The sequence below is a fragment of the Vipera berus genome (genome assembly GCF_964194415.1).
Source record: "Vipera berus genome assembly, chromosome: 2".
NCBI lineage: Eukaryota > Metazoa > Chordata > Lepidosauria > Squamata > Viperidae > Vipera > Vipera berus.
Window position 1 is genome coordinate 268,657,774 of NC_138203.1, and position 13,716 is coordinate 268,671,489.

The window sequence follows — 13,716 nt, forward strand, 5'->3', positions numbered from 1 at the left end:
ATCAATCTGAAGGTTATTGCTTTTCCAATATATATATATCTGTGAAGAGGCAGTAGAGACGTCCTCTAGCCTAGCTGAATTTGATTCCTAGAGAGGATGGGATACTTGCATGCTGTCTCCTTGGAAACATCAAGGAAGTAGTATCCCGCAGGCCTCCCTTTTTATTTCCCCCAGCCAAAATTCCAGCCCTGTAATTTCTTGCTGTTCTCCCATCCGGTTTCCAACCCAGATTAAATCCGCTTAGTTTCTAACAGCAGACAAGGCCAGCAGAGGGCCTGCAGCTCCTGAGACCAGAGAGTCAGGAAATATAAAAAATACCATCTTTATTGTGAACCCTTACGACAAGATGTGAGGGTTGCTGGCCAGAAGGTCAATATTACAGCGCAGAGAAGCAGATTTACAGCATAGGGGGAGGGAGAGTGATGGCTGCTCAGGCATACACACACATATACACGCACGCGTGTATGCACGCACAAGAAAGGTCGAGGCGGAAGGGACGTCAGAACCAGAAGCCGTGAGGTGCAGGAGAAGCATGGGAGGTGGTGACGGTGGTGGGGGAGAATGCTATAAGTTCCATGGAAGATGAAATTCTTGGGGTGGAAGTGGAGTGCAGTGTGTTGCTTCAAAATTTTGCAGGTGCTTCCGTGCCTGTGGAATGAAAAAAAAAAAAGTTACATTGGGGGAACCCAACTGGTAGCTTCTGGGCCATCTCTGCTCTCCAAGTCCTGAAGTGTGGCCATCAAATTGCCTTTTTTTTTAATGCAGGGGTCTTCAAACTTGGCCCTTTTATGACTTGTGGACTTCAACTCCCAGAATTCCTCAGCCAGGCACGCTGGCTGAGGAATTCTGGGAGTTGAAGTCCACAAGTCATTAAAGGGCCAGGTTTGAAGACCCCCGTTTTAATGGGACCATAAAATAAAGCCTTTATGTAGCAACAATTGCCACTGATCTGATGGGCCCAGTAAGTTTTCTTGTCCATAATGCCATCATCAGGATGAGAATGGGTTTGAGCAAACTGTGGAGTTAATGTAACTCGAAGAAACAGATTGTCAATTACTGTCAGATTGTCAATACAGACAGTCCTAAACTTACAACAGTTCATTTAGTGACTGTTCAAAGTTACAACGGTACTGAAGTGACTTAGGACCGTTTTTCACGCTTATGACCGTTGCAGTATCTCCATGGTCACGTGATCAAAACTCAGATGCTTGGCAACTTGGCTCATATTTATGACGGATGCAGTGTCCCAGAATCATGTGATCACCTTTTACAACCTTTTGACAAGCAAAGTCAATGGGGGAGCCAGATTTACTTAACTTACAGAGTTGCAGTGATTCACTTAACAATGGTAGCAAGAAAAGTTCGTAAAATGGGGCCAGGTGTACTTAACAAATGTCTCGCTTAGCAACTGAAATTTGGGGCTGAATTGTGGTTGTAAGTCGAGGACTATCTGTATTCCCTTTTCCTCAGGATATTCTGGTGTTTCTTGACGGGAGTGCCTCCAAATACTTCGCTTGAGTTGTTGCTGAGCGTGTGCATGCACAAAATGGAGTCGATCCTAAGGGCATTAGTCTTGTGAAACCTACTTGGCTGGACAGGGAAATGGTGGATGAAAGAGGGGTGACATGCTGGAACGATGGGAGTGTGGGGAGCAGAGTATGTGAGTGCAGGCTAGGAGAACTCACCAGGAATAGTGCAAGTTGTCGTCTCCCGTCAAGGGTCATGTCTTCACCTGGTTTGAAAACAATAATGAGGTAGGCTGAGAAGCTGCTAACGGGGAGGCAAGATGCAACAGAACCTCTGTTCAGTCAATTTGGGTTTAAAAATGCTGATTAAAGCCTGAAGCCAAGTTGGTGGCCATCAATGCCCACAAAAATGGTAGAACTTTGATCACAACATCATAGCGACCAACCTGAATTTGATCATAGCCACAAGCATAGTTACCAACTTGACTTTTTTTCACTACACTCTGCAGATACCCTGTCTTCCTATTCAGTTGACAAAACTGCTTTTATTGTCACCTCTCCTGTGTCCCTAAGAAGTCCAATGACAGTTGAGGATTGCTAAATCAGGTCGCAGGAGTTCTCTTCTAAGATACATTATAGCAGGGGTCCCCAACCCTGGGGCTGTGGCCCACTACCAGGCAATGGCCTGTTCAAAACTGGGCTGTGGGATAAATGGGCAAGCACGCGTGCGTGAAGCTCCACTCGTGCGAATGGAGCTTTGCGTGTGAGCATTAAGCGATCTCCGCTTGTACGAGTGGAGCTTTGCACAGGAACGCAAGTGCCTGCTGCTCGTGCTGCTTCATTTGCACAGAGGGCATGCACGTGCCTGCCGCTCACCCCCCACCCACCCCCGGGCTGGAATAGTTGAATTACAGTACAGTCAAACCAACAAAATACTTGACCTTGCTGATGGGTGCCTTTTGCACATCCGCACCAATCAGAGGATAGTTTCACAAATCCCATTTCCCCCATTGGCCGGTCTGGTTTGAAATGCAGTAATCATTATTGGCCTACTCAGTTAAAAGTAGTTATGGGAGTGCAGTACACCACTAGCTAAGTAAGCCAGGGCCAACATTATTGGCCAATGTTTCCTGTCTTCAAATTCAATTGGCCAATCTGGGTTGCGCATTCTTAAGATTTCCTCCAACCCAGACAAGACTATTGCTAAGCACATTGATTTGTGCTTTAGATTGTAAGCCGCCCTGTCTTCGGAGAAGGGCGGGATATAAATGGGATTAAAAAAACAACAAATGACTGACTTGTGGCAATTCCATGAGCTGGTTTCATGGCACGCCTAGTTTTCTGCTCTTTGTGCTTTTTTGCGCTGAACTCACCGACAGACCAGGGAAATTCACCATTGTCTTCGGCTTGGTACGACTTCAGTACAGACAAACACCAGTCATCTTCTACTTCATAGCGGCTATAAATAGAGGCTGCAATGACAAGGAGCTGGTCTGAGTAGTGCCCTCTGGCTTGAATGGCAGGGAGATGCACAGGTGGGGCACTGCTCTGATTGCAAAGGCTCCCTTTCCTTTCATCTCCTCTATCTTCTTTCCCCTCTCCTTTCCTTCTTTCTTTTGTCCATCCATCCATCCATTCATCCATCCACACTCACCCCTCCATCCCACGCAAAGTGACTCTGGACATCATAGAATAAAACCAACCATTAAAACATTCTACAGAGCTGCATCTGGAGATATATTTTGGAAAGATGTCTTGTAGTTCTCTTGCACGCATTAGAGGTTTTATCTGGGTAGCATCACAGCAACATTCCAATTTTAATTCTGCCATTCGCCTTTGGGATAGATCTTCTTCTAACATTTTTAACCCTTTCCGTTGAGTAACCAATGCCTGTTCCTGAAACTGTCTTGTGCTGGGACCAAGAATTCCTTCACAAGGTGGTTAATGTGAATCACCCAAACCTACAACAGCTCTGGCACCTGTCAAGACAAGCCTCATCATGTCACCCATCTGGGGGTTTAGGTTTTGATCATGTTACCTTCTTCCATGGGTGTAGAAGCTTCCAACCATTCCCGGACAATTCTGATGCCTTCTTCAGTCATGATTTTGGGATACCTAGGGCAGGTAGCAGTTGTTGAGATAAAATCCCGTCAGCTTCCAGCCCAGACAAAAATCTACAGGTACTCCTTGACTTACAACAGTTGGTTTAGTGACCGTTCAAAGTTACAAGGGCCCTGAAAATGTTGACTTCATGATCATTTTTCACACAACCTTTGCAGCATCGCCGTGGTCACGTGATCAAAATTCAGATGCTTGGCAACTGACTCATATTTATGACGCTTGCAATGTCCTGGGGGTCATGTGATCAACTTTTGTGACCTTCTGACAAGCTAAAGTCAATGGGGAAGCCAGACTCATATAACAACCGGGTTACTAACTTAAAAACCTGTAGTGATTCACTTAACAAATGGGGCAAGGAAGGTCATAAAAAGGGGCCAAACTCACTTAACTAATGTCTCACTTAACAACAGAAATGTTGGGCTCAATGGTGGTCGCAAATCGAGGACTACCTGTACTTATAAACCTTTCCTCAAAGTGGTCAACTAACATGTTCAGTTCTACACAAACCTATTTTTGCGGCCTCTGGATTCTCCCACCCTCAAGCATTGGATTTTAGTGGCATTCTTGCTGAAAACCGACAAGTGTGCTTTCCTGACATATTGGGTGGAAAACACACGAAAATGTCGCCTATTCCCGAAAACTGATTTCGCTAGGAAAAATCTGGCAGATGAAATGCAATATAATCGGAGATTGGAAAGGCTCGGTTCTCCATCTATCTTCTGTTTACCTGTGCTGTAATAACTTTAGCAGTAAGTCATTCCCTCTGTTAGACATTATGTCTTCAGGAACCCTAGGAGGACAGGAAAAAAAATGGGAGAATTAATGCCACGGACCTTCCCTACTCTAAAGGGCTACCGTTACATGAAAGCTATGTTTATTTACTGCCCCAACCAAGTTGGCACGGCTGGGTGGACATCTGGGCAATTTTCCTTGGTTTCTATTGTACTCACGTGGTGGTGATGATCTCATCTTTGGTTCTGCGGACCAGCAACACAGGACCCTGATACCTGAAAAGGAGGCCACAGGGAGACCTTTTTTTTTTAATACGGAGCTAAGCCAGGACATTTCATATGAACTTGCTACAAACATTCATGTCGGAAGCAGCTACCAAGGCACTTCCGGGTTGAAAGGATTAGCCGGTGACATCACTGTTGCCCAGGCAACGCCTGAGAGGGCTCTTTTCATGTCCCTGTTATTGTTGCTTATCAATGCCATATCACCCCATTCTAAGCAAGCAGCTTTAATTTCCGACTTGAAAACTGACAGTTGCCGGCTTCGGATAAAAGGGAGAATTACCTCTTTTATTTTAGCATACTTGGAAGGGGAGAGCAAAGGGACAATACAGGGGGTTCTGCAAAATACAGGCAGTCCTTGACTTACGACCACAACTGGGACCAAAATTTCCGTTGTTCAGTGAGACGTTTGTTGGGCGTTTGGCCCCATTTCGTGACCTTTCTTGCCACAGTTGTAAAGCAAATCACTGCAATCAGTAAGTTAGTAACCCGCTTCTCAAGTGAATCTGGCTCCCCCATTGACTCTGCTGGTCAGGAGGTTGCAAAATGGGATCACATGACCTTGGGGCCCAGCAACGGTCACAAATATGAACCAGTAGCCAAGCATCTGAATTTTAATCGCACGATCATGGGGATGCTGCAAAGGTTGTTGTAACTGTGGAAAAACGGTCATAAGTCGCATTTTTTTCCAGTGCTGTTGTAAACTGGGACGGTCACTAAATGAACCGTTGTAAATGGAGGACTACCTGTATTTTGCTTCAAAAGGTTTCAAGCAGGGAGTTTTAAGGGGGAAACTCGCCGCTTGGAAGAATGGTAAACACCAGAAGCTGAAAAGTCAAAAGGGCAAAAAGAACTAGGAAGAACTTTCCATGGTAAGAAGTTCTGATCTCTTCAATTCTGCATTCTCCATAGAACCCACTATAGAAATTCTTTTTTTGCCTGGTATCTTCTAGACAATGGGTGGGGAATGATGGCCCTTTTATGACTTGTGGACTTCAACTCCCAGAATTCCTGAGCCAGCCACGGCTGGCTCAGGAATTCTGGGAGTTGAAGTCCACAAGTCCAGAACTGTAGATTCCAGAACTGAATCTTTGCTATGATGAAATTAATGGACAGCTCCTCGGCTAATATTCACTTCCACTTGCCCCAATGGGTTAAAACAAAAGAGGGGAAACCTGCTTCTGGCCAGATGTTTTGGGCTATCTGGCCACTCACTGGCTGGAGTGGTGGTCCAAAATAACCAAAGGATATTTTGACTTTAAAAATTAGCCAGAAAAGGGCTGGCATCATCTGACACTCTTCTGGCAATGCCTCTGCTCCGTGGGGTTTCCTCCTCTGAGGGGCCTACCTGCAGAGCTGCTCTGCGTTGTTCAGGTTTAAGTGCTGTCTGACTGTCCGGGTGACCAAGCTTCCTGTGGAACAAAGAGGAGAACATTATATCACCTTTCTGCCCAGCAAGTAAGTCTCTAACCCAAACCAATTTCACATAGCTTTTAAAATAAATTGCTCTCCACCACCTCCAGCTAATCAGCTTAACCCATTTTGAAATAATGGGTTTTGTAAGGATCTCGCAGACAAGGGATGCAAAAGCTTCTACACCAGGGGTCCTCAAACTCGGCCCTTTTAGGACTCATGGACTTCAACTCCCAGAATTCCTCAGCCAGCGTGCCTGGCTGAGGAATTCTGGGAGTTGAAGTCCATGAGTCCTAAAAGGGCCGAATTTGAGGACCCCTGTTCTACACAATGCTTTTCACAATGGATCTTGACAAACACCAACAAATAGTCTGTACGCAACCCCAGTATACAGGTAGACCGTTTAAAGTTACAACGGCATTGAAAAATGTGACTTATGACTGTTTTTCAGTTACTATCTTTGCAGCATCCCCATGATCACGTGATCAAAATTCAGAGGCTTGGCAACTGACTCGTGTTTATGACCGTTGCAGTGTCCCAGGGTCATTGATCACCTTTTGTGACCTTCTGACAAGCAAAGTCAATACAGAAATCAGATTCACTTAACAACTGGTTTACTAACTTATCAGTTGCAGTGATTCACTTAGCAATTGTGGCAAGAAAGGTCATAAAAAACTCACGTAACAAATGTCTCACTTAACAGAAATTTTGGGCCTCAATTGTGGTCGTAAGTTGGGGACTATCTGCATTAAGTCATGGATGCAAAGGGCTGGCACAAATACTGCTGGTCCTTGGCTTATGACCACAACTGGGATCAAAATTTCCATTGCTAAGTGAGTCATACCCTATTTTGCAACCTTTTTGCCACGGTTGTTAAGTGGATCACTGCAGTTCTTAAGTGAAGCACATGGTTGGTATATGAACCCAGCTTCCTCAATTGATTACTTGTTGGAAGCCAGTTGGGAAGGTCGCAAATGGCAATCACATGACCCTGGAACACTGCAACTATCATAAATATATGCTGGTCGCCAAGCATCTGGGATTTTGATCATGTGATCATGGGGATGCTGCGACGGTGATAAGTGTCAGGATTTATTTATTTTAATTGATTTATTCACTCAATTTTTAGAGTTGTGCAACTCAGTGATCCTGATGGCTTACAATTCTAATATTGATCATAAGTCACTTTTTCACTGCCATAGTCACTAAACAAATGGTTGTAAGTTGAGGACTACTTGCATGAAGGATAATCCTGACCATACTATCCTCGCACAAAGGATGCCACCATTCAGCAGAAGAGCGCAGAAATTGTAGGTAGGTAGCCTCAGGTCCAAACCCTGGCACCACCAGTTAAAACAACGATAGGTGAAAGTGTGCAACATTGACAGGTCTAGTAAGATCTCTCTCCTTAGCCCAAGATGGCAGACACTGCACCCTGCCTTCCCCCAATTTAATCTGTGCAACCACCACCCTGTGAATCTGGCTGGGCTAAGAGTGAGGAATGGCCCAAAGTCATCCAGTAAGAATAGACATCAACCTGGTTCTCCTTGGTGCTATCCTATCACCTGTCCCACGACTACATCACAATGACTCTCTGGCAGTTTGTATAGAGAGCATGGAAGGAGACAGAACAATCTGTAAAAATAACAGGTGTTGTCTGTCTTCCACCAAGTTCCTTTTAAATCACTGGGCCTTACCCCTAAACCAGGGGTAGGCAACCTTGGCTCTTTAATGACTTGTGGACTTCAACTCCCAGAATTCCTCAGTCAGCATGGCTCAGCTTGGAAACCTCTCCCTTTCCCCTCAGCATGGCTGGCTCAGGAATTCTGGGAGTTGAAGTCCACGAATGATAAAAGAGCCAAGGTTGCCTACCCCTGTCCTAAATGAACATGCAGCCTTAACTTGGCACTTCACAATTCTGGCCTCCCTGGCTGAATGCTTATCTGCTCAACTTGTACATTTGTAAACGAACATTACAAGAACACTGTGTATCTCAGTAGCCTTTGCCATCGAAGGGAAAATCCTGTCAAGAATCTAACCACCACCAGTTGCGAATCACACAAACGAGAAACAAGACCGAGCAGTGAAGTTTACACATCCACCAACCTCCATCGTGGTTAAAGCAGAAGACAGGAAAAGAAAGAAATGAAAAGAATTCCAAACTAAACCATTTCTAAACATAGCAGCTACTCAGGACTGAGGATTTTATAGCTCCATGACGTCTACAACATAATACACTGAACGATAGCAATGTTGTAAAACCGGAATTTCAACCTACACGCTGATATCAAAGTGACAGGATAATAAAACACTCCCAAGATGACAAGGGAAGGGAACGAAACACAATCCACCAGGGGAAAAGAGAACTAACTTAGTGGTTAAAAGGAAGAAGTTGGTTCAGCTCTTATCGTCCCAAGATATTTTTTTTTTAACTGTCTCATGGACTGAACCATTTAGAAGTCTGGAAACAGATTCAAAACAGGTGAAACCATTGGACTGTAAAGAAGGGTCCATTTCTTGTTCTTCCCCTTACTCCAGCTTTCCGGCATGACCTTGAGAGCTAGAGGAATGAGGTCATCAAATGAGGCATCCAGGATGATGGCACTGACATCAGGGTAAGACATGGCTGCCCATGTGGCTGTTGGGTGCAAGGAGGAAGAAAAATTCATTATTTAGGGAGAGATGGAACCCAAACAGGCACATCATGAAATCAGAAACAAGTAGGACATCTGTGGCTCCTCTACCTGCCTTTCTCACCACTGAAAATGTTTCTAAGAGAGATACTGTAGTCCAGAATCATCTGGAATGTTATAGATTGCCACCCGCTGCTTTAAAATCACCCGCTCCCACCCCACTGTCAGCTTCCTCCCCAATACTTCAATTGTTCCGCCTTGAATTGATCTCATGTCCCCCTCAAAATCGGATCATTTCAAACTCTTAATCTCTTTATGTTCATTACAGGGCCAACAAGGTATGACGAACCTTGTTTCCATTAATATATAACAGGGGCAATCAGTGGGTTGAGCATGATTACTATCGGAAAGGATTCTGTTTGGATATTTCAACTACGGCACCTTGGTGGAGCAGTGGGCTAATGCCTCCTTACATAACACCAGCTGCCTGCAATTAGTGCAGGTTCGCATCCCACCAGGCTCAAGGTTGGCTCAGCCTTCCATCCTTCTGAGGTAGGTAAAATGAGGACCCAGATTGTTGGGGGCAATTAAGCTGACTTTGTAATAATGCCGCTTGCGGGGGTGTGTGAAAACCCTAATAAGCAGGCATATACATAGAATGAAGGCTACTGCTAAGCTTGTAAGCCGCCCTGAGTCTTCGGAGAAGGGCGGGATATAAATGGAATTAAAATAAATAAAATAAATAAAATCCTTTTCCAGATGCGTGAACTTGGGAATGCAAATTCTGTATGCCTCAAGATGGGCACCTCCTAAAATCCAAGGTGTCTTTTTAGTTCAGGCTGAAAGCCACACTTGGCCTGGGGGTTTCACACCAAGGACAGCAGTGCAGCTGTAGAGATATACCAGATGACTTCTTCGACAAGAGGGAAGATTTGTTGTCAAGGCAACAAACGCATAAAAGTCTACCCTTGTAGGGATGACATCGACAAACAAACGGAGGCTAAGACTGAGAAAGGAGTTGAGATAGAATGAAACAAACCATTTCAATACAAATTGAAGTTGAATGAAATCTGTGTTAAATTAAACACTGTTTATATTATCCCCCACACAATCTATTATTTTACTTCTTTTCATTTACTAAAATGACAACATGGTGGCAGTGTCTGAGGGGCTTGGCGCTGTACCTAAGGCTTACAAGATCCACTAGGTAGTCTGTCCAAGAAAGATACAACTTGTCCCACCTAATCCCAATTGTTGACAATTCTCTACATCTATCCCACTCTGGTTTGCCAATATGCCCCCTCCAGTTTCTTAACATTGGGAAACTTTAATGTGTAGACTTCATCTCCCAGAATGCTGGCTGGGGAATTCTGGGAGTTGAAGTCCACATATCTTAAAAGTTGCCAAGGTTGAGAAATACTGCCTCCCTCTTTCCAACCTCTCCCTTCTGCTAGGAGTTCCTAGTTTCTTCTCGGCCATGTTATGTGATACCTGTGAAGCCCCCAATGGACCAGGCATAGAGGATAATGTCTTCAGGAAGGAAGCCCAAGCGGTGGATGGCATATTGCATCACCACATCCATGGCGTTGGCCTCATTCTGTGGCAGTGGCACTCCCTGGAGATATGTGAGGAAAACAGTTAATGCAAAGCTGCTGGGAGTAGGGAGACCACGAAAGACAGGCCATGCCTGAGGGGAAAAACTAGGGTTTTCCTCTCTTCTTCCTTTTTTCTTTTCTTTTCTATGAAAATCCCTTCCCAAGAGCCTTGCTTGTTATCCGCAGCCCACCCATTTTTGCCCTTACAAAAACTAGGATATAAATCCATACATAGGAACGGGATAATGCTACCGTATTTTCCGGCGTATAAGACGACTTTTTAAACCCATGAAAATCTTCTCAAAAGTTGGGGGGTCGTCTTATATGCCGGGTCGTCTTATACGCCGGAAAATACGGTACTGCATAGTGGGGGAAAAAAAACACCTAATATTTTGCAGAATGTGTGTGCATGCCCAAAATGAGGAAAAAAAACATTATTTCTAGCTATATGTAAACCACTGAAATGATTTGATTGGTTCCTCTTCTTGTAGAAGGACAAAGAATAAATATTGGGCATTGTAACAGAATAACAGACTTGGAAGGGACCTTGGAGGTCTTCTAGTCCAATCCCTTGCTCAAGCAGGAAGCCTTATACCCTTTCAGACAAATGGCTGTCCAGTCTCTTCTTGAAAACTTCCAGTGTTGGAGCATTCACAACTTCTGGAGGCAAGTTGCTCCGCTGATTGATTGTGCTCACTGTAAGGAATTTCTCCTTAGTTCTAGGATGATTCTCTCCTTGATTAGTTTCCATTTATTGCTTCTTATCCTGCCTTCAGGTGCTTTGGAGAACAGGTTGATCCCTTCTTCTACGTCAGGGGCGTCAAACTCAATTTCATTGAGGGCCGCATCAGCATTGCGGTTGCCCTCAGGGGACCGGGTGGGTATGGCCAGGGTGAGCATGGCCTACTGGGTGGGCGTGGCTAGAGTGCATATGGCCTACTGGGTGGGCATGGCCAGCTCTACATCGTTTGCATCAAGGGTGCCTATGGGGGCCTGGGCAGGAGTGGGACAGATCTGAGGGTCTCTGGCAGGAGGAGGGTCTCTGGGCCAGGGCCAAGGCAGTGGGGGCCGTTCCCTCACTGTTTCCAGGATGGCTTCGCGGGCCACATGAAACCACTTCGCGGGCCGGATCCGGCCCCCGGGCCTTGTGTTTGACATGTCTGTTCTACGTTATATACTGTAGGTTTTTAGATTTCTCAGATAAAAAATGCTTGATTTCATTTCCCTGGATTTTAGCATTTGTTAAATGCTAGTATTTAGTATTTAAGGGCTCTCAACCTTTCTTGTCTTCTATAAGTCCGAGTGAATCTCTTTAAAGATAAATATTCTTGGGTTTTCCCATTAGAGATCAACAATTACTATTATTAAGCTTCTTCAAAGAGGAAGCAAAAGATATTCAGGGCAGAGCAGACAGCAATGGGAAATTGAATTACTCACATTTACTTCACGTAAATAGCAAGAGCGTTGTTTCAGCCTAGCAAATAATACTTTTACATTTTTTTGATCCAAATATTAATTGGTTTGGTTTATTAGCTCGTTGGTCTGCAATACAGCCAATATGTTACTGAACGGACAGGTCTATATCAGATTTCTTAAGAGACTAGTTACTGCAGAACTCAAAAATAATCTGAGATAAATCTCAGAATAACTTACCGTGCTGCCTGCAAACCCAGGATGATTCCATCCCAGCACAGAATATCCAGCTATTAAGACAGAAGGAAAAAAAAATCAGCTGGGAAAGGAAAGATCAGTGATAACTAGAATCCCAGCTACCCCCCCCCCCAAAAAAAAAAGAACCATCAAGCAATCAGAATGGAGCTGCGAAGGATCTTGGAGATCTTCTAGTCCAACCCCCTGCTCAAGCAGGAGATGATGAAGAAGGAGCCATCTAGTGTTAAAAAAAGAAGAAAGAAAGCAGGATCCTTACACAACATCAACTCTACCTGGTCCTAAAGCAGGTATAATGATTTGGCAACTATAGAGGTAGTCCTTGACTTATGACCATCATTGAGTCTGGAATTATGGTCATAAATTGTGGCCGTCATTCAGCGGATCAGCATGTTGTGACCATGCCTGACCTTACAACTTTTGTTGCAGTGGTTGTTAAGCAAAAGCCGCAGTTGTGATGCAAGCTTGTTTTCTTCAATGAGCTGGTTGCCAAGCGCCCCAAATGCAATCACTGGAACTCTGCAACTGGGTGGTAAGTCGCTCCGGGGAGGTCTTTGAATGATTGCTAAGTGACTGCTTATTAAGCAAGGACTACCTGTAACTTCCCAAGCACTGTACGGAGATTTGCCCTGAACATGATTCAGCAGTTCCCTATGCTGCTGCAATGCCCAGAGAAGCATGATAGAAGAGGGGTTCCCAACCCCTGGGCAGTTGCCCATTACTGGGCTGTGGCCTATTTGCAACCAGGCCGTGCGAGTGGCAGGCTGGAGTGCATGCACAAACTGTGCGCTGCTCGATTTGCTTGAGTGGCAGGCTGGTGCGCATGCACAAACTGTGCGCTGCTCGATTTGCTTGAGTGGCAGGCTGGTGCGCATGCACAAACTGTGCGCTGCTCGATTTGCTTGAGTGGCAGGCTGGTGCGCATGCGCACACATCTCCACTTGCGGTCGAGCTGGGTGTGCATGCAGGTGCGCATTGGCCCACCGCTTGTGTGAATTGAGCTGCGCATGCGTGCGCACACACTGGCCTGCTGATCGCGCAGCCCGGTTCCCTTCCCTCCCAGCCGTGGCAGCAAGCAGCAAAGGCTGGGGACCGCTGTGATAGAACATGTCTCCATCACTCCCTTACTTCAGTTCAGGAAATCCAGACAGGACCCGAAAGTACAAAACATCAGGTGGTTGACCATGCAAGTATATATTGTGTTTCCCCGGAAATAAGACTGGGTTTTATATTAATTTTTGTTCCACAAGACACATTAAGGTTTATTTTCCGGTCAGGGCTTATTTTCGAGGAAATACAGTACTAAATGTGTCCGTCTGGCTGACGGCCTTAACTGGGGCTTATTTTTAGGGTGGGGCTTATTTTTAGGGTGGGACTTATGAGCATCCTGAAAACTCATGCTAGGTGTTAAGGTTCCGACCTATGGGCTTTTCAAGTGACTCTGAGGCACTGTTTACCTTAAAAGTCCTTTATTAGCCTAATACACCGGCAAATGCTTGCTCAAAGGAAGTTGGAATCTGAAATCTCCGCCCCTTGCACAATATATTAAAACACAATTTCCACCTTTCTAATTTTGTCATTAATCATATTCTCCAGTTAATTTAAAGAATCAGTTTCCCTTCCCTTAGAACAGGGGTCTTCAAACTTGGCCCTTTTATGACTTGTGGACTTCAACTCCCAGAATTCCTCAGCCAGGCACGCTGGCTGAGGAATTCTGGGAGTTGAAGTCCACAAGTCATAAAAGGGCCAAGTTTGAAGACCCCTGCCTTAGAAGAACCGGCAAAGCCTTATCTGCTTTAGAGAGAGA

At 45.0% G+C, this 13,716-nt stretch overlaps 1 protein-coding gene across 3 annotated transcripts in view; it reads right to left on the reverse strand.

The window, feature by feature from the left end:
• Positions 1–308: 308 nt before the first annotated feature.
• Positions 309–13,716, reverse strand: part of ABHD16A (abhydrolase domain containing 16A, phospholipase) — a 44,979-nt gene continuing 31,571 nt past the window's right edge. For all 3 annotated transcript variants that reach the window (XM_081319712.1, XM_081319713.1, XM_081319711.1), the window contains 10 exons: positions 11,895–11,944; positions 10,138–10,261; positions 8,547–8,651; positions 5,949–6,012; positions 4,538–4,594; positions 4,315–4,377; positions 3,505–3,581; positions 2,840–2,938; positions 1,686–1,732; positions 309–648 (listed from right to left, as the gene is read on the reverse strand). In XM_081319712.1, the coding sequence (XP_081175838.1) occupies positions 565–648; positions 1,686–1,732; positions 2,840–2,938; positions 3,505–3,581; positions 4,315–4,377; positions 4,538–4,594; positions 5,949–6,012; positions 8,547–8,651; positions 10,138–10,261; positions 11,895–11,944 (770 nt within the window). In that variant the 3' untranslated portion in view covers positions 309–564. The remainder of the gene's footprint in view (positions 649–1,685; positions 1,733–2,839; positions 2,939–3,504; positions 3,582–4,314; positions 4,378–4,537; positions 4,595–5,948; positions 6,013–8,546; positions 8,652–10,137; positions 10,262–11,894; positions 11,945–13,716) is intronic.